The sequence below is a fragment of the Jaculus jaculus genome, chromosome 4 (genome assembly GCF_020740685.1).
Source record: "Jaculus jaculus isolate mJacJac1 chromosome 4, mJacJac1.mat.Y.cur, whole genome shotgun sequence".
In the NCBI taxonomy this organism is placed as follows: Eukaryota; Metazoa; Chordata; class Mammalia; order Rodentia; family Dipodidae; genus Jaculus; species Jaculus jaculus.
In genome coordinates, this window is record NC_059105.1 from 155,919,946 (window position 1) to 155,942,304 (window position 22,359).

At 41.4% G+C, this 22,359-nt stretch overlaps 1 protein-coding gene across 5 annotated transcripts in view; it reads left to right on the top strand.

The window, feature by feature from the left end:
* Nucleotides 1–22,359, top strand: part of Lrch3 (leucine rich repeats and calponin homology domain containing 3) — a 118,930-nt gene that overhangs the window by 37,612 nt on the left and 58,959 nt on the right. For all 5 annotated transcript variants that reach the window (XM_045147420.1, XM_045147418.1, XM_045147421.1 and 2 more), the window contains exons 4-9: nt 1,224–1,329; nt 8,531–8,667; nt 10,817–10,926; nt 16,759–16,852; nt 19,438–19,558; nt 21,885–22,033. In XM_045147420.1, the coding sequence (XP_045003355.1) occupies nt 1,224–1,329; nt 8,531–8,667; nt 10,817–10,926; nt 16,759–16,852; nt 19,438–19,558; nt 21,885–22,033 (717 nt within the window). The remainder of the gene's footprint in view (nt 1–1,223; nt 1,330–8,530; nt 8,668–10,816; nt 10,927–16,758; nt 16,853–19,437; nt 19,559–21,884; nt 22,034–22,359) is intronic.

Below are 22,359 nucleotides of genomic sequence, written 5' to 3' on the forward strand. Positions count from 1 at the left end.
TTGAGACCACCCTAAGAATACATAGTGAATTCCAGGTCAACCTGAGCTAGAGCAAAGCCCTACCTCGAAAAAACAACAAAAAAATTTTTTTTTCCTATTTATTTATTTAAGAGAAATGAAGAGGCAGAGGGCAGATAGAAAATGGGTATGCTAGGCCTCCAGCCACTGCAAATGAACTCTGGATGCATGTATTACCTTGTGCATCTGGCTTATGTGGGTACTGGGGAATTGAACCTGGGTCCTTAGACTTCACAGGCAAGCACTTTAACCGCTAAGCCATCTGTCCAGCCCTCTTTTTTAAAAAAATTTTTTTAATTTATTTATTAGAGAGGGAGAGAGAGAGAATGGGTACGCCAGGGCCTCCAGCCATTGCAAAGGAACTCCAGATGCATGTGCCACCTTGTGCATCTAGCTTATGTGGGATCTGAAAAACTGAACCAGAGTCCTTTACCTTCACAGGCAAGTGCCTTAACTGCTAAGCCATCTCTCCAGCACCCCCCCTTTTTTTTTTTGTTCATTCTTTATTTATTTGAGAGCGACAGACATAGAGAGAAAGACAGATAGAGGGAGAGAGAGAATGGGCGCGCCAGGGCCTCCAGCCACTGCAAACGAACTCCAGACACATGCGCCCCCTTGTGCATCTGGCTAACGTGGGACCTGGGGAACCGAGCCTCGAACTGGGGTCCTTAGGCTCCCTTTTTTAATTATATAGAAAATTTTATTCTTGGGCTGTAGGCCTAAGGACCTAGGCCTCTGGAGTTCATGTGCAGTGCCTAGAGATCCTGGTGCACCCATTCTGTGTCCTCTTCACCCCTCTCTTGCTCTTTAATAAATATGTTTAAAAAAATAAAATTGTATTCTTTTTGTTTTTTCGAGGTAGGGTCTCTCTCTAGCCCAAGCAGATATGGAATTCATTCATTATGTAGTCTCAGGGTAGCCTCATACTCACGGCAATTCCGTTATCTCTGCCTTCTGAGTGCTGGGATTAAAAGTATGTGTCACCATGCCCAGCTACCAAATTAAATTGTGATATACAGAATGAATCAAAAACCTTATAATTAAAAAAAATTAATGAAAATATAAACTGTGATTGTTCTTAGGCACAAAATCATAATATTTTTATGTTAAGAAGGACAGGGTATAGCTAATCTCATTTTGGAAATAGTTTAAAGCAGTCAAATTTGTAATTAGAATACTCTTTCCACTGTACTCTTTTAAAATAGGATGTGAGCTGCAATGAAATTCAAACAATACCTTCCCAAATTGGTAATCTGGAAGCCTTGAGAGACTTCAATGTAAGAAGAAATCACTTAGTACGTTTGCCTGAAGGTAAGAAACTGAAATGATTGCTTTATTAGTACTTGCCTTTATTTTAAAAAAATTTTTCAGGGCTAGAGAGGTGGCTCAGCACTTAAGGCACTTGCCTGCAGAGCCCAGCAACTCGGGGGCTTTGTTTCCAGCGGCTACAGGCTTTGGTATGGCCATTCTCATTCTCTTTTTGCTCTTGCACGCTCGTTCGTTCTCTCTCTTTCTCTCTCTCTCTCTCTCCCTCCCTCCCTCTGCTTGCAAATAAATAAATAAATAAAAATCTCTCAGACAGATGGATACCAGTCAGAAATGTGTACAAGTTAGAGCCAGTGTTTGGGATCTAATGGTTTATTGTTTGTACACAGGTGTGGAGGTGCATGTGTTTAATCCCAGCACTTGGGAGGCTGAGGTAGAAGGATCACCATTAGTTCCAGACCACCATGAGACTGAATGAATGTTTGGAAAAAGTGTTACCATATTGAGAGCACTTAATCCTAACTACTAGCATGCTGAATTAAAACAACACACAGCCAGGCATGGTGGCACACACTTTTAATCCCAGCACTCGTGAGTTTGAGACCACCCTGAGACTACATAGCGAATTCCAGGTCATCCTGGACTAGAAAGAGACCCTATCTTGGAGAAACACACACACACTATGACACATCATCATAAACATTCAGCATGGCAGGAAAAACAAGGAAGATCTTGAAATCTTCCAGTGGGAGAAAAGTTTGGACCCAAAGGAATGGGATTAGAAATCACATCATATTGATTTCAGCTGCCTGTTTTCAACAGTAAAAGCCAAAAATAAAAAGGAAAATTTTCAAAAGCTTTTAACCCAGAATCTATAATCAAATTACAAATTGAGAGAATACAGAATAAAGACATCTTTTCTTTCTTTCTTTTAAATTTTATTTTATTTTTCTTTTATTGGTTATATACATACTCAGTGTATAAACAGCACATGTTGGTACCATCATTAGTGTCTTCCCTGTCTTCCCCCCTCCAAAGGGACCCTCCTCATTAGGGATTGTGGGTTGTGCATTGTGGGGGTAGCCATCAGTTATGGGGAAGAAGCAATATCTCTGTGCATAATGTTCCAATCTGTGGCCCCTACAATCTTTCCACCCCCTCTTCCGCCAATTTCCCTAAGCCATGTTGGGTTTGTTGTAGGTCTGCTTCAGTGATGAGGTCTTGGGAGCCTACGTGTCTCTGGACATATGGTTTGGTAGGAGTTGAGTGTTCTCTGTGTCTATCTCCTTCACCCTTGTGCTGATAACCAGGTTCACCAAAAAAGCAGCACTCTTGCTCATTTTCCCAATTATCTATGGTTTCAGCTGGGCCACTGTTGAGGTGCAATGGGCTGATTCTCTCCTCTGGTTCTGCATCCATCTTTCCTTCCCTACGAGGTGAAGCATAGTTAGGCAAACACCATCTTGACATGAAGTCTAACATCTTTTCTAAAAAAAAAAAAAAAAGAAAAAAGTTAATTTACTAATAAGCAATGAATTGGAGATACCAGAAATGAGACAAGTTACATAAGAAAAATCTTGACTAAAACTGTTTCATCACATATAAAAATAGAGGTTGAATCTTAGCAGTTAAGGCACTTGCCTGGGAAGTCTAAGGACCCATGTTTGACTCTCCAGGTCCCATATAAGCCAAACGCACAAAGTAATACAAGCGGGCAAGGTCGCACATGTGCACAAGGTGGTGCACACATCTGGAGTTTGATTACAGTGGCAGGAGGCCCTGGTGTGCCAATTTTCTCTCATTAAAAAAAAATACATAAAACAAAAAACTGTGCATGGTGGTGCACACCTTTAATTCCAGCACTCGGAGGCAGAGGTAGAAGGATCACTGTGAGTTCAAGGCCACCCTAAGACTAGTGAATTCTAGGTCAACCTAGGCTAGAGAGAGACCAAACCCCTACCTTGAAAAACCAAAATAAATAATTGGACAAACAGAGGCCGGGCATGGTGGCACATGGCTTGAATCCCAGCACTAGGGAGGCTCTTGATGGTCTCTTTCAGTTTCACAGAAGAGTCTGAGAACTACATTCTAACAAAGCTTTAATAACCTTAGATAAGACAGAAAATAGAGAAAGAAAACCAAAATTACAAGCTATTGTTATTTTGCCTCAAGACACAATGTGATAGACATGGTGTAAAGCCTCAGTAAGCCTGGGGACCTCAATATCATGCTGTCAGCCACGACACACAAGGTCCCATTGCAAGTGGCATTGTATAGCTTTTTAATTTTTTTTTTTAGAGAGAGAATTGGCATGCCAGGTCCTCAGCCACTGCAATAAATCTCCATTCTCTTGCGCCACCTAGTGGGCATGTGCCACTTTGCACTTGCCTCACCTTTATGCTTCTGGCTATCAGGGATTCTAGAGCTGCGAACATGGGTCTTTAGGCTTTGTAGGCAAGCACCCTAACCACTAAGCCATCTCTTCAGCCCTGTATAGTAATTTAGAACAGAGAGAGCCTATACATAAGGTACTTTCAAGATTATATTGGTAACCAAAGAGTCTATGGAATTAAGTCCTTACTGATGAGGCTCATACCAGTTCAGGGATTACGGGTTTATTCCCTTACAGATGGGACCCTAACTACAAGTCTAAGCTACCCAGTCCATAGCTTTGGCTACTGTCCATACCTGTCTCCACGGCCAATAAACAGGGTTTCATAAAGGTTTGTCTGTGGGGTCCTCATTTTTCTGCTTCCTAGGGCCTACAAATTTAAGTCCTCACCAATGAATGGGCCATTATTCCCCTTCCTGCCGCCAGAGAACAGGGCCTCGAAATGTCTGTCTGGAGTAGAGGTCATCTTGTCAGTGTGAACCTCTGATCTCAGCCACACATTTAGCTTCTAAGCATGCTTTTGTTTGAAGCAGTACTGATGAGTAAAGAACTTAGAGGAGTCAAGCAAATCTCCTTTGTAATTAAATAGAATGGCAGCATAAACTTCTGGAATAGACACAATGTAAACATTCCTCATCTAAAATCTGTTAGACTGCCTGAATTAAGAAAGCCATATTGGGACTAGAGAGATAGTTTAGCAGTTAAGGCACTTGCCTTTGAAGTCTAAGAACTCAGGTTCAATTCCCCAGGACCCATGTAAGCCAGATACAGAAGATGGCACATGCATCTAGAGCTCATTTGAAGAGGCTAAAGGCCCTGACACATTCATTCTCATTCCTATTCATTCCCTCTCTGTCTGCTAGCAAATAAATAAAATATTTAAAAAAATTAACAGGTATAGTGGCGCAGGCCTTTAATCCCAACACTTGGGAGGCTGAGATAGGAGAATTGTGAGTTCAAGGCCAGCCTGAGACTACATAGAGAATTCCAAGTCAGTTTGAACTAGGGTGAGACCCTTCCTTGAAAAAGTAAAAACAGAAAGAAAGAAAGAAGAAAAGAAGAGAAGAGAAGAGAAGAGAAGAGAAGAGAAGAGAAGAGGAAAAAAAGGCGAGCCAGGAGTGGTGGCGCATGCCTTTAGTCCCAGCACTTGGGAGGCAGAGGTAGGAGGATCACTGTGAGTTCAAGGCCACCCTGAGACTGCATATTAATTCCAGGTCTATCTGAGCTAGAATGAGACCCTACCTCAAAAAAAAAAAAAAAAAAAAAAAAAAAGAAAAGAAAAGAAAAGAAAAGAAAGAAGGAAAGAAAGAAAGAAAGGCATATTTTTGAAACAAAATGTTGTTTATAGTCAAAACATCTAATTTCTCCAAAGCCAGAAACACTAGCAGATACCCGACATAGTCACTAGCCAGCATCTCTAATCATTAAGCCAATTGTTTAGCTCCCAGATGAAAAACATTTAAAAATATAGACCAGAGAACATCAGGAAAATAAATCTCTTAAGGCTTCTGCCCAACAAGTCAAAGCCACGTGGTTACTCCCTGTAGGGTCTGAATGTAGTGTGCTACCCCATCTTCATTTGTTGCCTGTTTAATATGGATTGTAGCCCTTCAAGATCTGGATGTCCTATTAATGCAGAATTTTGGGGTTTAGGAAGAATCTCCCAGAATTTATGAACTCCATTTTGGGTTCTGTCCTACCTTTAATTAAGAATTAGGATTGGAGTGATCCTTGGAAGTTAAGATGCTTTCCTGCAAAGCCTAACGACCCACAATTCATTCTCTACTACCCACATAAAGCCAGATACACAAAGTGGTGCATGCGTCTGGAGTTTGCAGTGTCTGGAGGCCCTTTTCTTAATGTTTATACCCATATATTAATGCTACTCTCACTTTTGGTTAGAGAAGCTTTACTTTTCAAATAGCAGTGGCCACTGGGATAACCCAGAAGGCATCATAGTGTTGAGAAGAGGTGAGAGGAGTGCTCAGCACTGAGACAGTTCCATCACGCCTTCTAGAGCTCTGGGTCCATTGAGGAAGAGGTGACGGAAAGAATGTAAGAGCCAAAGGAAGGGTAGAACTGCTTACAGTGCAGTCTTACAGACACAAAATGGCCTGAATATCCATGCCTGACACTGCCTTACACAAGACCCTCATGAAAGGAGGAAAAGATGATGACATAAAAATAAAAGAGAAGCCGGGTGTGGTGGTGCATGCCTTTAATCCCAGCACTTGGGAGGCAGAGGTAGGAGGATCGCAGTGAGTTTGAGGCCACCGTGAGACTACATAGTGAATTCCAGGTCAGCCTGAGCCACAGTGAGACTACTTCGAAAAGCCAAAAAAAAATAATAATAATAATAAAATAAAAGAGACTAATTGAGGGAGGATATGATGGAAGGTGGATTTGTGAAGGGGAAATTAGGGGAGGGGAGGGAATTATCATAGTTATTATCTATAATTGTGGAAATGGTAAATAAAAAAAGTTAAAAAAGAAAAGAGGTCTGGAGAGATGGCTAAGTGATAGGCGCTTGCCTGGAAAGCAGAAGGACTCAGGTTCAATTCCACAGGACCCATGTAAGCCAGATACACAAGATGGCACACGTGTCTGTAGTTCATTTGTAGTGGCTGGAGGCCCTGGTGATCCCATTCTTTCTCTCTGCTTCCTTCTCTCTCTCTCTCTCTCTCTCTCTCTCTCTCTCTCTCTCTCATAAATAAATGAAAAATATGTTTAAAATTGGGCTGAAGAAATGACTTAGTGATTAAAGCACTTGCCTGCATATCCATTCTCTCTCCCTTTCCTGCTCTCTCTCTCTCAAATAAATAAAAAAAATATATAAAATATAAAAAGAGAAAATATCACTAAAAAGAAAAATGAAAGTTACAGGAAACATCCCAGGAGTAGACTGGGTATTCCATGTGGGAGGGGGGATAGAGAGCATGTCTCGAAGTTAATCTTTTACATCCCAATATCCAGGCCCCAATAAAAATAAACAGAACAAGTTGGGCGTGGAGGCGCACGCCTTTAATCCCAGCACTCAGGAGGCAGAGGTAGGTGGATCTCCATGAATTTGAGGCCACCCTGAGACTACATAGTTAATTCCAAGTTAGTCTGGACCAGAGAGAGAGACTCTACCTAGAAACACCAAATAAATAAATAAACAAACAAACAAACAGAACAAACAAAAACAGATTCGTACACAACTCAACCAACATTTAACATTTTGTTACTTGATTTACAAGCAGTCAGATAGAAAACAAAAGTCTCTCAGAAATTTCTCAAATTTACCATCTATCAAATATTTATTTATTTCTTTGACACAGAGAGAGAGAATGAATGGGCCTGCAACGGCCTCCAGCAACTGCAAATGAATGCCAGACACTTGTACATCTGCATATGCCAGACACTTGTACATATGCCCCCTTGTACATCTGATTAACGTGGGTCCTGGGAAATCAAACCTGGGTCCTTTGTCTTTGTATGCGAACACCTTAACCGCTAAGCCATCCCTCTAGCCTCTTTATAACGTTTTTTAAATTTTTTATTATTAACAACATACTTCATATGGATACATCATGACCACTTCCATAATTATAGACAATAAACCATGATAATTCCCTCCCCTATTTTCTCCTTCACAAATCCACACTCCATCACATCCTCTCCCCCTCTCAATTAGTCTTTTTCATTTTGATGTCATCATCTTTTCCTCCTATTACGAGGATCTTGTGTAGGTAGTACCAGGCACTGTGAGGTCATGGATGTCCAGGCCATTTTGTGTCTGGAAGATTCCATTGTAAGCAGTCCTATCCTTCCTTTGGCTCTTATATTCTTTCTGCCACCTCTTCTTCAATGGACCCTGAGCCTTGGAAGGTGTGATAGAGATGTGTCAGTGCTGAGCACTCCTCTGTCACTTCTCAGCTCTGTAGTGCCTTTTGAGTCATCCCAGAGGTCACTGCCATCTGAAAAGAAAAGTGCTTATGGACTGGAGAGATGGTATAGCACTTAAGGCACTTGCCTGTGAAACCTAAGGACCCAGGTTCAGTTCCCTAGTACCCACGTAAGCCAGATGCATAAGGTGGCGCATGTATCTGGAGTTTGTTTGCAGTAGCTAAAGGCCCTGGCACACCTATTCCCTCTCTCTTCTCCCACCCTCTCAAATAGATAAATAAATAAAATATTTTTTTTAAAAAAAAGAAAAGTACTTTTACAGTTTGGTAGGCATATTATATGCATCTACTCAGACAACAGTTGGCATTACTCCCTTGGGCTCATGACCTCCCCTGCCCGAAGCTTTTGACTTTTTGTTTTTTGTTTTTTGAGGTAGGGTTTCACTTCACTCTAGCTCAGGCTGCTCAGGCTGACCTGGAATTCACTCTGTAGTCTCAGGGTGGCCTTGAACTCATGTCAATCCTCCTACCTCTGCCTCCGGTGTGTTGGTATTAAAGGTATGTGCCACCACGCCTGGCCTTTTGACTACTTTTTCAGCATCTAGCATGTGTTCCCTCCTGTGGAGCAGGCCTCCAGTTCACTTAGAGAGCACTTGGTTACCCCCATAACAGACATGCCACTACGTGGAAGCTCTTGTTAAAAAAAAAATGTGTAGCTTAGAAGTGGGGGATGGCTCAGCCATTAAAGGCACTTGCTTGCAAAACCTGCATGTCCATGGTTCAACTCCCAGTACCTTGTAAAGCCAGATGCCCCAAGTGATGCATGCATATCAAAATTCCTTTGCAGCAACAAGGGCTCTGGTACACTTATACTCATTGTCTTCTCCCAAATAAGTAAATAAAAATGTTTAAAATGTGAACTTTAAAAATATCATTAATTGTTTACTTCTATTTTATCTCCATGCAGAGCTTGCAGAGTTGCCGTTGATACGGTTAGATTTCTCATGCAATAAAATTATAGCAATCCCTGTTTGTTACCGGAACCTCAGACACCTGCAGGTGATCACCCTTGATAATAATCCACTACAATCGCCTCCTGCACAGGTAAACCTTAGGTGGGGAATATTACATGCCTTTTTTTTTTTTTTTTTTTTTTTTGGTTTTTCAAAGTAGGGTCTCACTCTAGCTCAGGCTGACCTGGAATTCACTATGGACTCTCATGATGATCCTCCTACCTCTCCCTCCCAAGTGCTGAGATTAAAGGCATGTGCCACCACATTTCTTTTTTTCTTTCTCACTTTGAAATTTTTTCTTTTGTTTTGTTTTCGTTTGTCAAGGTAGGGTCTCACTTTTAGTTCAGGCTGACCTGGTATTAATCACAGGGTGGCCTCAAACTGATGGCAATCCTCCTACCTCTGCCTCCTGAGTGCTGGGATTAAAGGCATGTGCCACCATGTCCAGCTACCTTGCAATTTCTTTTCCTTTTTTTTTTGAGGTAGGGTTTCACTCTAACCCACCGCATCCAGTTTAAGCTTTACTGTTTTATCATTTCCAGCTCTTCTCTTTAGAAATCAGGATCAATACTATATTTACACATTTGGAAATCAAAAGTTGTCAATAAGAACTATTGGAGAATAATTATTAAACTTCTGACTATGTATAACCAATCAGTGTGTTAAATTTGCTTGTTCTTCACTGGGCATGGTGGTGCACGCCTTTAATCCCAGCACTCGGGAGGCAGAGGTAGGAGGATCGCCATGAGTTTGAGGCCACCCTGAGACTCCATAGTGAATTCCAGGTCAGCCTGGGCTAGAGTGGAACCCTACCTCGAGAAACAAACAAAAAAAAAAAAATTTTTTTTTTTGCTTGTTATCCTAGCAGTATTTATTATTGTAAAAACCTAAGATAAAGCTGAGTGTTGTGGTACACGCCTTTAATCTTAGCACTCAGGAGGCAGAGGTAGGAGGATCAACCTTGAGTTCAAGGCCAGCCATTGACTACATAGTAAGATCCAGGTCAGCCTGGGCTAGAGTGAGACCCTTGCCTTGAACACCCCCCTCCCAATACAAAAACAAAAACAAAAACACCCTAAAATATACACTGACTTCATTTGTTTGTTTTTCCAAGGTAGGATTTCATACTAGCTCGGGCTGAACTGGAATTACTCTGTAGTTCTAGGCTAGCATCGTACTCATTGCTATCCTCTACCTCTCCCCATCCACCATGTTCTGGGCTTGAAGGTCTGTGCCACCATATATATATATTAACATTTTCCATGATTATAAAATATATCCCATGGTAATTCCCTCTATATTTTTAATTATTACAAACTTGGGCTGCAGAGATGCCTTAGTGGTAAAGTGCTTGCCTGTGAAGCTTAAGGACCCCAGTTCAAGGCTCAATTCCCCAGGGACCCACGTTAGATGCACAAGGGGGTGCACGTGTCTGGAGTTCATTTGCAGTGGCTGGAGGCCCTGGCACACCCATATTCTCCCTCTCTCTCTCTCTCTCTCTCTCTCTCTCTCTCTCTGTCTCTCGCTATCAAATAAATAAATAAAAATAAACAAAAACATTAAAAAAATAATAATCTTATTACAAACTTAACAGAAATACTTTTGAGTTTACATTACATAAAAAGCTAGTTGTTATTTTTTTATTTTTATTTATTTATTTTATTTATTTTTTTCCAAGGTAAGGTCTCACTCTAGCCCAAGCTAACCTAGAATTCACTATGTAATCTCAGGCTGTCCTTGAACTCATAGCCATCCTCCTACCTCTGCCTCCTGAGTGCTGGGATTAAAGGCATGCGCCACCACACCCGGCCTATATGTCCTTTTTAACATTCACAACTATGCCGGGAGGCAGAGGTAGGAGGCTCGCTGTGAGTTCGAATCTACCCAGAGACTACAGAGTGAATTCCAGGTCATACTGGGCCAGAGTGAGACCCTACTTAGAGAACCCCCCCCAAAAAAAAAAAAAAAAGGACATATAGGGCTAGAGCAGTGGCTTAGTCTTTAAGACACTTTCCAGCAGTCAATAGGACCTGGTTTGATTTCCCCAGGGCCCATATAAAACCAGGTACACAAAGTGGTACATGCATCTGCAGTTTGTTTGCAATGGTTAGGGGCCCTGGCATGCCCATTCTCTTTATTTGCCGTTTCTCTCACTCTCAAATAAATAAATAAATAATTTTAAAAGGACATATATTTCGGGTGGGTTATAATTTGTTGCATTTATATTTTATTATATTTAGATATGTATAAAAGGAAAAATCCACATATTTAAATACCTGAACATCCAAGCCTGTAAGATTGCTCCAGATCTGCCTGATTATGATAGAAGACCTATGGGTTTTGGCTCCTGGTAAGTATGTTCTATTATGTATCTTATTATATCACACAGAGAATCATAAACTGAATCATTCAATTTGTCTGAATGTTGATTGAAGAGAAATAGAAAACATTCTTATTCGCAGTATACTGGTATTAAGTGTAAACATGATTACATAGATCCAACAAAGTACAGTTCTAAGTCAGGATCTCTCGACCTGGACATTCCTGACATTCTAAACCATAAAATTGATAGCTTTGAAGGCAGTTTTCTACACTGAGAGCATCCCTGGCAAGCCCTTAGTACTAACCTTAGCTCTGCTACCTTAAGCCTTCCTGATGTATGACAAACCATGTGAACATTTTGGTCTTGATGTTCTTTAGCTACATACCACATGAGTGATAATATCATTCACTTGGCATTTCCTGCCATCTGGAACAATCTTAAAAAAAAAAAAAAACATTATGTGTATGTGTGTGTGTGTGTATATATATATGCATATATATATAAATCTATATATTTATTTATGAAAGAGGCAGAGAGAGATTGAATGGGAGCACCAGGTTCCCCAGCCACTGCAAGCCACTGCAAACAACCTACAGATATATGCCCCACCTCGTACATCTGGCTTACGTGGGTCTTGGAGTATTGAACTTGGGTCCTTTGGTTTTGCAGGCAAACACCTTAACCTCTAAGCCATCCCTCCACCACTGGAACAATCTTAAATACAAAAATTAAATTAAAGGGCCTTTAAACAAGCAAGATAGATGCAGTAATGCTCCTGGACTTTATACAAGTAAACCCCTCAGGTCTTTGTGTTAGATTTGGGTAAATACCACAGTTCTAATAAGTGCTTTTCTGCTTACTAGCCCAAAACAAATTAACAAATTTTCATGTGGTTTCTAAAGATAGACATTGCTATGGTATGTCAAATATATATCATTTTCAGAAAAGGTAAATATGTGGTTTGGTTTAATTTGTTTCAGCATTATACAGTAAGTTTTCAATAAAATTGCCTTAAAAAATAAACTGAGGCCACTCATGGTGGTGCATGCCTTTAATCCCAGCACTTGAGAGGCAGAGGTGGGAGGATCGCCGTGAATTCGAGGCCACCCTGAGACTACATATTAAATTCTAGGTCAGCTTGGACTAGGGTGAAACCCTACCTCAAAAAAAAAAATTAAAAAGTAAATAAAGTAAATTATTATTAGGCTAGAGAGATTGTCCTCAAGAAGCACACAATGGCAGAGTGATAAGAAACAACTAGGAAAGGATGTGTGGGAAAGTAGAAAAGACCTCTTAATGATAGGGGACAAAGGTGTTGTCTTTTGTCAGAATTATACAACTAAGATCTGTGTGTTTAAATATATGTAAATTTTGTCTGAAAAATAAAAAAGGCAGGAGCTGGAGAGATGGCTTGACAGTTGAGTGGCTTGTCTGCAGAGCCTAATGACCCAGGTTTGATTCCCTAGTACCCACATAAAGCCAGATGCACAGGGTGGCACATGCATCTGGAGTTCGATAGAAGCAGCTGATGGCCCTGGCATGTCCATCCAACCTCTCTTCCTCCTCCCCTCCCTTCCTCCCTTCTTGAAAATAAATGAATAAAACATTTTTTAAAAAAAGTATTGTGAGGACTGGACAGATGGCTTAGTGGTTAAGTGGCGTGAAGCTTAAGGACCTTGGTTCGAGGCTCGGTTCCCCAAGCCCCATGTAAGCCAGATGCACAAGGTAGTGCATGCATTTGGCGTTCTTTTGCAGTGGCTGGAGGCCCTGTCACTATCTATCTGCCTCTTTCTCTCTGTCTGTCGCTCTCAAATAAATAAATAAAATAAGCAATAAAATAAAATAAAAATAAAATTTAAAAAACAAAGTAGAGCCAGGCGTGGTGGCATATGCCTTTAATCTCAGCACTTGGGAAGCAGAGGTAGGAGGACTGCCTTGAGTTCAAGGCCACCCTGAGACTACAGAGTACATTCCAGGTCAGCCTGAGCTAGAGTGAGACCCTACCTTGAAAAACCCCAAAAAAAAAAAAAAAAAAAAAAAAAGGATTGTGGTGACATACGCCTCTTTATCCCAGTACTTGGAAGGTAGAGGTAGGGGATCCCTGTGAGTTTGAGGCCTGCCCTAGACTACATAGTGAATACTAAGTCAGGCTGGGCTAGGGCAGGACTACCTCAAAAATATATATATGTAATAAATTTAAAAAAGCATTGTTACAAGTACATCCAAAGCTGTGAGTAGTGGCTCACACCTATAATCCCTGTACTCACGAGACTAAGGTTGGTGGATCACTGTGAGTTCCAGGGCATCCTGGGGCTATAATGAGACCCTGCCTCAAAACAAAGTAAAAACAATAGAATAGACATGGAGAATGGTTCGAAAATGCTATAGAGGAAAGAAGAAATTCAGAATGGTAGAGATGTCTGGGTAAGATGACAGACTAGAGGCTGCCAACTAGAGCTGGTAAATGAGAGACAGACTATGACAAATAGACATTATCACAAAGAGAGAAATACAAAAAAAGCTTCATAAATCCATGGAGAAAGTATAAAGATCAAAACAAACAAACAAAACCCAGAGACAAAAAAGCATGCAGAGAAGGAATCCAAGCACAGCCTCAGCATGCTGTCCCTGGCAGGGGGAGAGGACTCAGAAGCCACCTTTAAAAGGAAGACTGAAGAATAAGCTGCTCTAGCTGCCCAAGTGGGTGGGTATCGCTGCCCCCAGAAGCCGTATGTCATTACAGGAAAATCCTCCCCGTTGATAGGTGAGATACTTCCTAGTGTGCTATTGGACAGAGAGGCCTATTGCGGACGGCACCACATAAATCAGCTCCAAGACTCTGAAGTCGAACTGCAACTAAGCTGGCAGCCTCCTCCCCCTACTGGCTAGCTCTTATAGTGCTAGAAAGGACTGTGCCACTGCTGGGGGAGAAAGGTCGTCAGTCTCAACCAGCAGTGGATTCTGTGAGCTACACCACCAATCAGCCAGGCGAGATTTATCTACTTGTGCAGCTGTGACACGATCACTGTGACGGTTAAAAAAAAATAAGTAAAAGGACAGATGGAAAGAAAGGAGGTGGGAGAGGGGACAAAAGAAGGTAACAGTGGGATTTATGATCAAAATGTATACACCGGGACTGGAGAGATAGCTTAGCAGTTAAGGCATTTGCCTGCAAAGCTGAAGGACCTTGCTTCAATTCCCCAGAACCACGTAAGCCAGATGCACAAGGTGGCACATGTGTCTGGAGTTCATTGGCAGTGGCTGAAGGCCCTGGCACACCCATTCATTCTCTCTCTCTCTCAAATCAATAACGAAATATACATACATACATATTTGGAAAAAAAAGTAATGTGTTTAATAAGTACCCCTCTCGAAAAAGATGTGAAAATCACAACACAGCAACATAACCACAAACAAGCAAGGCAACATGACTCCTCCAGAAGATCATAACTTGTTAAGTACTGAGCTAGGAAAAATGCCAGATGAAGATTTCAAAAGTTTTCTGGTAAAGAACTGGAGAGGGCTGGAGAGATGGCTTAACGGTTAAGCGCTTGCCTGTGAAGCCTAAGGACCCTGGTTCGAGGCTCGGGTTCCCCAGGTCCCACGTTAGCCAGATGCACAAGGGGCGCACGCGTCTGGAGTTCGTTTTGCAGAGGCGGAACCCCTGGCGCGCCCATTCTCTCTCTCTCCCTCTATCTGTCTTTCTCTCTGTGTCTGTCGCTCTGAAATAAATAAATAAATAATTATAAAAAAAAACAAAAAACGGAGAGATGGCGCTTAGAGGTTAAGGCGTTTGCTTGCAAAACCAATGGACCCAGGATTGATTCCCCAGTATCCACGTAAGCCAGATGCACAAAGGGGCACATGTGTCTGGAGTTTCTTTGCAGTGGCTGGAGGTCCTGGCATGCCCATTCCCTGTCTGTCTATCTGTTTCTATTTTCTTTTTTCTTCAATTAAAACACGTGCGCGCGCGCGCACACACAGACACACTTTAAAAATAGGGCTGGAGAGATGACTCAGCAGTTAAAGGTTCTTGCTTGCATAGCCTGACTGCTCAGGTTCAAATCCCCAATACCCACATAAAGCCAGATACACAAAGTGTTGCATGCATCTGGAATTTGTTTGCAAATGGCAGAAGGCCCTGGCATGCCCATTCTCAGTCTCTTTCCCTCACCTCCCTTTCTCTCTCTCTCTGATTGCAAATAAATAATAAATAAAAATTTTTAAAAGATGACAAAGGAAGCTGGGCATTGGTGGCACACACCTTTAACCCCAGCACTTGGGAGGTAGAGGTAGTAGGATCACCATGAGTTTGAGGACACCCTGAGACTACATGGTAAATTCCAGATCAGCCTGGACTAGAGTAAAACTCTACCTCAAAATAATAATAATAATAATAATGAGGAGGAGGAGAAGAAGAGGGAGACAAAAGGGACTGAAGAGATGGCTTAGCAGATAAGGCACTTGTCTGCAAAGCCAAAGGATCCAGGTTTGATTCCCCAAGATCCACTTAAGCCAGGTACACAAGATGGCACATGCATCTTGTTGGTTTGCAACGGCTGGCCCGGCACACCCATTGTCTCTATCTGCCTCTTTCTTTCTCTCTCCCTCATAATAAATAAATACAAATAAATTTGTTGTTGTTTTTCAAGGTATGGTCTTACTCTAGCCCAGGGTGACCTGGAATTAACTATGTAGTCTCAGGGTGACCTCAAACTCTTGCCGATCTTCCTATCTCTGCCTCCCATGTGCTGGGACTAAAGTTGTGTGCCACCACACCTGGCCTAAAAGAAAAAAAAATTTTTTTTAAATAGATAAACACCAATTCACAAAAGCAGAAACAACTGAATAACATGAGGTGTCTCTTCAACAGCACTCAAAGTCAGGAAAGTTGGAATTTCAAGCCCTCAAAGCAAATAGCTGCCAACCAAAAGTGCTTTGATATAGAAAGACTTCCCCTTTAAGCTAATGAAAAAATAAAGGCTTTTCAAAACAAACACAAGCTAAATAAAGTACTCATGGCAACCATTGCAGAAGATACAGAGGAGGAAGAAAGGCAGTCTTAACATGAGAGCACAGGAAGGAACAAATTTCATGAGTGGTCCAGTGGAGCAAAGGAGAAGCTAGGAGGAATCCTTCATGTCCACCATAGTAAACTAGCAAAGTCTTTATGCTCCCACAGGAGAGAAAGTAAAGAATAAGCAAAAATCCAACCAGCCAGGATAAAAACCAATAAAATTATGTGACTAATAACCTTACATGTAAATGTCCTCAACTCACCAGTAAAGTGACTCAGACTTGCTGACTGGATTAACAAACTAGGTCCAGGGCTGGGAAGATGGTTCAGTGGCAAGAATGTTTTCAGTTTACATATGAGGGTCTCTGAGAGTAGAAGACTGTCCAGTTGGGTTCATCAGGACCCACATAAGAAACTGGGCATGACCAAACACACCAGCCCAAGGAGTGCAGAGACCTGAGGATCGCTGGAGTTCTCTGACCAATAGCAGCTCTGGATTGAGGGAAAGACTATGTCTCAAAGTAATATGTAGATGAGCACACACATGCATGAAAAAGGAAGAGGCCATATAGGCATGGTGGCACACTCCTTTAATAGCAGCATTTGGGAGGCAGAAGTAGGATCGTTGTGAGTTCAAGGCCACCTTGAGACTACATAGTGAATTCCAGGTCAGCCAGGGCTAGAGTGAGACCCTACCTTGAAAAAAAGAAAAAAAAGTTAAAAGAATATTTTCTTAGTTCTAATGTTTATGTGACTTAGTGCTATGAGAATGTTGATTAATAAAATTGTATCTTCTTAATTTTAAATGTTAATTTTTAAAATATCCAACTTCATTTGGACAGCCATGAAGACCTCTACTCAGGTCGTCCTTATGGAGCCCTGGATTCCGGCTTCAATAGTGTGGATAGTGGTGATAAGAGGTGGTCTGGGAATGAGGTAAGTGTTTCGTTCACAAGACTGGATTAAGAAAAACTAAAGTGATGGGAAGGGTGAAATACATTTATATACAGGCATGAAACTGCCTTTTTTTGCGGGGGGGGGGTGGTTTCAAGTTAGGGTCTTACTCTAGTCCAGGCTGACCTGGAATTCACTATGGAGTCTCAGGATAGCCTTGAGCTCACAGCGATATTCCTACCTCTGCCTTCTGAATGCTGGGATAAAAGGTGTGTGCCACCACACCTGCCTGAAAATGGCCTTTAATAGTCTAATATAATAGTTTAGAAAATGGCTAGGTATGGTGGTGCACGCCTTTAATCCCAGCACTTGAGGCATGCAGAGGTGGGAGTATCACAGTGAATTTCAGGCCAGCCTCTGCTAAAGTGAGGCCCTTCCTTGAAAAAAAAATGTTTAAAAGGGAAAATGTCTAAATTAGATTCAAATTATTATTATATAAAATATAGAAACTTCAAAGAAAGGACAAAAAAATCCCTTACAGAAATTCATTGTTTGGGCTGGAGAGATGGCTTAGCACTTAAGGCACTTGTCTGTGAAGCCTAAGGAACCATGTTCTACTCTCCAGATCCCACATAAGCCAGATGCACAAAGGTGAGGCAAGTGCAGTGTCACACATGCTCACTAGGTGGCAGCATCTGGAGTTCGATTGCAGTGGCTGAGGCCCTGGCATGCCAGTTCTCTCTCTCTCTGTGGCACTCTCTGAAGTTATTTTGTTTTTGTCTGCTGTAGAGTCTCTCTCTACCTCAGGCTGACCTGGAATTGACTATATAGTCTATTGCCTCAATCCACCTACCTCTGCCTTCTGAGTGCTGGGATTAAAGGCATGAGCCACCACTTTCGGCTTTTTTTTTTTTGAACGTAGTATCTCACTGTAGCCCAGGCTGACCTGATAGGCACTCTGTATTCTCAGAGTGACATCGTACTCACCATGATCCTCCAGCCTCAATCTCCCGAGTGCTGGGATTAAAGGAGTGAGCCACTGTGCTCGGCTTTGTTTTCCATCCTTTTTTTTTTTAAACCATGTGTGTTGTGAAAGGTATATTATTTTGTCTCTGAATAAAAGTTATTCTGGAAAGCCAAATAGGAATTCAGTTAGTTAAAACTGAAGCCTACATGGGCTGCAGACATAGGTTAGCAGTTAAGGTGCTTGCCTGCGAAGCTTAAAGACCATGTCCAACTGTCCAGGTCCCACGTAAGCCAGATGCACAGTGACACAAACGAAGGTCGCACATGTACGCAAGTGGGTACGTGTGTCTGGAGTTTGATTGCAGTTGCTAGAAGCTCTGGCATGCCAATTCTATGTGACTAAAAGGAGGGGGTGCTAAAGAAATGGCTTTAGTGGTTAAGGCACTTGCCTGCAAAGCCAAAGGAGCTTGGTTCAATTCCCAAAACCCATGTAAGCCAGATGCACAAGGGGCACATGCATCTGGAGTTCATTTACAGGGCTGGAAGCCCTGGTGTGCCCATTCTCTCTCTACCTGCCCATTTCTATATCTCTCTCTCAAATAAATAAATAAAAATAAAATATTTTTTAAAAACTGAAGCCTACAAACCTAAAACATTTAACTTTTCTATAATCCTAGCATTCAGGAGGCTGAGGCAGGAAGATTAAAGTTTGAAGATAAATCTGACCTTCAATACTGAGTTCCAGGACAGGCTGGACTCCATAATGAAATACTATGTAAAATAAGACAGTAATAAAGAAAACCTTGAAGCCTAGGGCTAGGTGATCTGGAGTAAAGATGGCAGAAGGGTTCCTGGAAGGAACTAATGGGTAAAGAAATGAGAACGTGGGTTGCAATATTAGTTCAGTGCTCAAGGTCCTGTGTTTAGTCCCTACTACCACAGATGGCAGGAGGAAGGATCTTAGTGAAATTTATTCTCATTTTCAAAATTATTCTTTTTAGGCCTGGGGAGATTGCTTAGTGGTGGTTAAGGCCCTTGCCTATAAAGCCAAAGGACCTAGTTTCTATTCGCCAGGACCCACGTAAGCCAGATGCACAAGGTGGCACATGCATCTGGAGTTCATTTGCAGCTGCTGGAGGCCCTGGAATGCCCATTCTCCCCCCCCCCCCCTTTGTCCTCTCTTTATTTGAGAGAGAGAGAGAGAGAAAGGGAGATAGACTCACAGTGATCCTCCTACCTCTGCCTCCTGAGTGCTGGGATTAAAAAGTGTGTGCCACTACACCCAGCACCAAGGCACATTTTAGTTATCAATAAAATGATTAAATGAGCTTTAATTGTATGTGTGTATGTCTGGGTGGCTATATATGTAAGTATGGCTGTGTACATGAATTATGTGGATAACTTTAAATATATATACATTTACCTATAATCCTGAATACCTTCTATTTATTCTTTTTCTTAATTGTGTTTTCACAATTTTAAAGTGCGCATTTCAGTTGTAATAAATACATTCACAGTGTTGTATAACATTATTCACTGTCCATTTCTAAAACCTTCTTACTGTTTCTTCTTATATGTAAGTTTTAGTTTATATCATATTCATAGTTTAAATATGTTGTCTAAAGTTCAAATACTATTTTTTAATGTTTCTACTATTTAAGCCTACAGATGAATTTTCCGATCTGCCTCTTCGAGTAGCAGAGATAACTAAAGAACAGAGACTGAGAAGAGAAAGCCAATACCAAGAGAATCGAAGCAGTTTAGTGGTGACGAATGGTGGAGGTAAACAGTTCTGAAGACATCAAAAGTCTTCTTAATCAACTCTTTTTTGTTTTGTTTCAGACAAGGTTTCAGTCTGATCTCAAAGTGGCCTCCCCCTGCTAGTATAATTACTGGCATGTGCTGCTGTACTCGGTTTGTGTGCTATGAATTGAATCCAGGGCCTGGTTAATGTTAGGAAAGCAATCTACCAACTGAGCTAGCTGTACTGCCAGCCCCAACCTTCACTTTTTTTCTTTTTCTTTTAAAAATATTCTTGCCAGAAGAGTTAGAGGCCACCCTGAGACTACAAAATGAATTCCCTGGCGAAACCATCTTAATAACAAGTTTTTTTTTTTTAAATTATTTATTTATTTATTCGAGAGCGACAGACACAGAGAGAAAGACAGATAGAGGGAGAGAGAGAGAGAGAATGGGCGCGCCAGGGCATCTAGCCCCTGCAAACGAACTCCAGACGCGTGCACCCCCTTGTGCATCTGGCTAACGTGGGACCTGGGGAACCGAGCCTCGAACTGGGGTCCTTAGGCTTCACAGGCAAGCGCTTAACCGCTAAGCCATCTCTCCAGCCCAAGTTTTTTTTTTTTTTCTAATGTGCTATTTTAATAGGTTGTTAAAAGTACTTAATTTTAGGGTTGGAGAGATAGCTTAGTGGTTAAGGCATTTGCCTGCAATGCCAAAGGATCCCAGTTCGATTTTCCAGAACCCGTGTAAGCCAGATGCTCAAGGACTTGCGTGCATTTGGAGTTCTTTTGCAGTGGCTGGAGGCCCTGGCGTGCCCGTTCTCTCTTTTTCTCTTTCTGTCTCTTTTACTCTCTCAAATAAATAAATAAAAATTTTTAAAAGTACTTAATTTTAAACTTTAAAGAGTGTATTAGAATTTACCAGCTTAAACACTTATATGGCTGTATTGTGCTTGCTTCTCCTCATGATAATTCCTCACATGATTCCTTTTTATTAACAAATTGATGCAAAATATCTCACAATAATTTTATGAATAGGAAAATCTTTGTTCTGGTTATTAATTTTTTTAATGTATAGGCAGTGAAATGGTGAATAACTTTCTCCAAGTCCATTTTCTTCTTACCCCATCTCCTTTTTTTAAGTCTTCCCCAGCTTCTCAAAGAGATATTATTAAACCCAAACTAAAACATTATAAGAAGATTCAGCTTTCATTCTTTTATTTGTTTGTTTGAATTTTTTTGTTTTATTTTGTTTTGTTTTGGTTTTTCAAGGTAGGGTCTTGATCTAGCCCAGGCTGACCTGCAATCAGTCTTAAAAATTATTCACCCTCAACCAAGTGAGGTCGCTCACATCTGTAATCCCAACACTCTGGAGGCTGAGATAGGTGGGTAATGGTGATTTTGAGGCCAGTGTGGACTACAGAGTGGGTCCCAAGTTAGCTTGGGCTACAGTGAGACCCTACCTCCAAAAAAAAAAAAAAAAAAAATTAGTCATCTTCTCTATCTCATAAAATTGATCCTGTCTTATTTAAAACACTATAACTGGCCAGCCAGGCATGGTGGTACATGCCATTAATCGCAGCATTCTGGAGGCTGTGGTAGGAAGATGGCTGTTGGTTCAAGGCCAGTCTAAGACTGCAGAGTGAGTTCCAGGTCAGCCTTGAAAAACCAAAAAAAGTAACATCAGTGGTCTGTATTTCAATCAGTTGCCATCATTTACTATATTCTTCATTGAATTAGCTCTATGGTTTTCAGGAGACTATTTTGTGAGTTGCCATTCATTAAATAATAAAAGGCTTATTTGTATGAAATTTATCTTTCCTTCTACTTTTAAAATAGAAGATGTTGGCTGCCCCATTATAAAAACAAAGGGGGAGTTATGCACTGCCAGGCACAGGCTGGAGCCTTTAGGAGAGGGGCCTGAGCTTCCAGGCAGGGCTAAGGACCCCCAGGCTACAGGAAGCCACTCCCTCTCCAAGCCTGGCACTCCTGAACTTAGGCTGTGCCCATAGCCCTGTAACCTTTGGCCAGTTGCCTAGGAAAGTCCTTATTAGCCTTCACACAGCCCATCCCCCTGAGATCCTAGATCACCTGAACCCCCCTGCCATTGCCTACATGCTAGCATGAATGTTCCCGCATGCTGATTAGACATCAGAAATGAACTTGGTATGTCCAATTGCCTTAGGACCCTTCAACCCACCCTCAGATGCTTATAAACCCATTTCACTGACAGTAAACTGAGAAAGCTGTTCAACTTTCAAAAAAAAAAAGATGTTGGGAGGGTAGAATATAATTTAAGGAAATGTTTTTTATTAGATGTCTAACTTGACACATTTCTCCCTCCCCCACATCCTTTTCTGTTTGTACAGTAGAACATGACCTGGAGCAGATTGACTACATTGACAGCTGTACTGCAGAGGAAGAAGAGGACGAGGTCAGACAGGCCAAGGGCCTAGACGCAAACAGTCTCAGTTCACAATTTATGGCATATATTGAACAACGGCGAATCTCTCATGAGGTAATGCACCCAATTGAACTTAAATATGTTAGAATTCTCTAGTGAAAATGATGCACAGTGGTATAAACTTCTGTCAGTAGTGGTTTGTTGATTGAGACTAACTGTTTTATTATAACTTCTGATTTTAATCCCAGATTTTTTTGGCCATTTTTCTTTTTTGTTGCTCCTAATTGACAAGTCATAATTTAATCAATAATTAAGAATTAAACAAACCTGGGCCTGGTGGCACACATTTTAAATCCCAGCATTTGGGAGGCAGAGGTAGGAGGATCTCCATGAGTCTGAGGCTACCCTGAGACTGCAAGTGAAGTCCAGGTCAGCCTGGG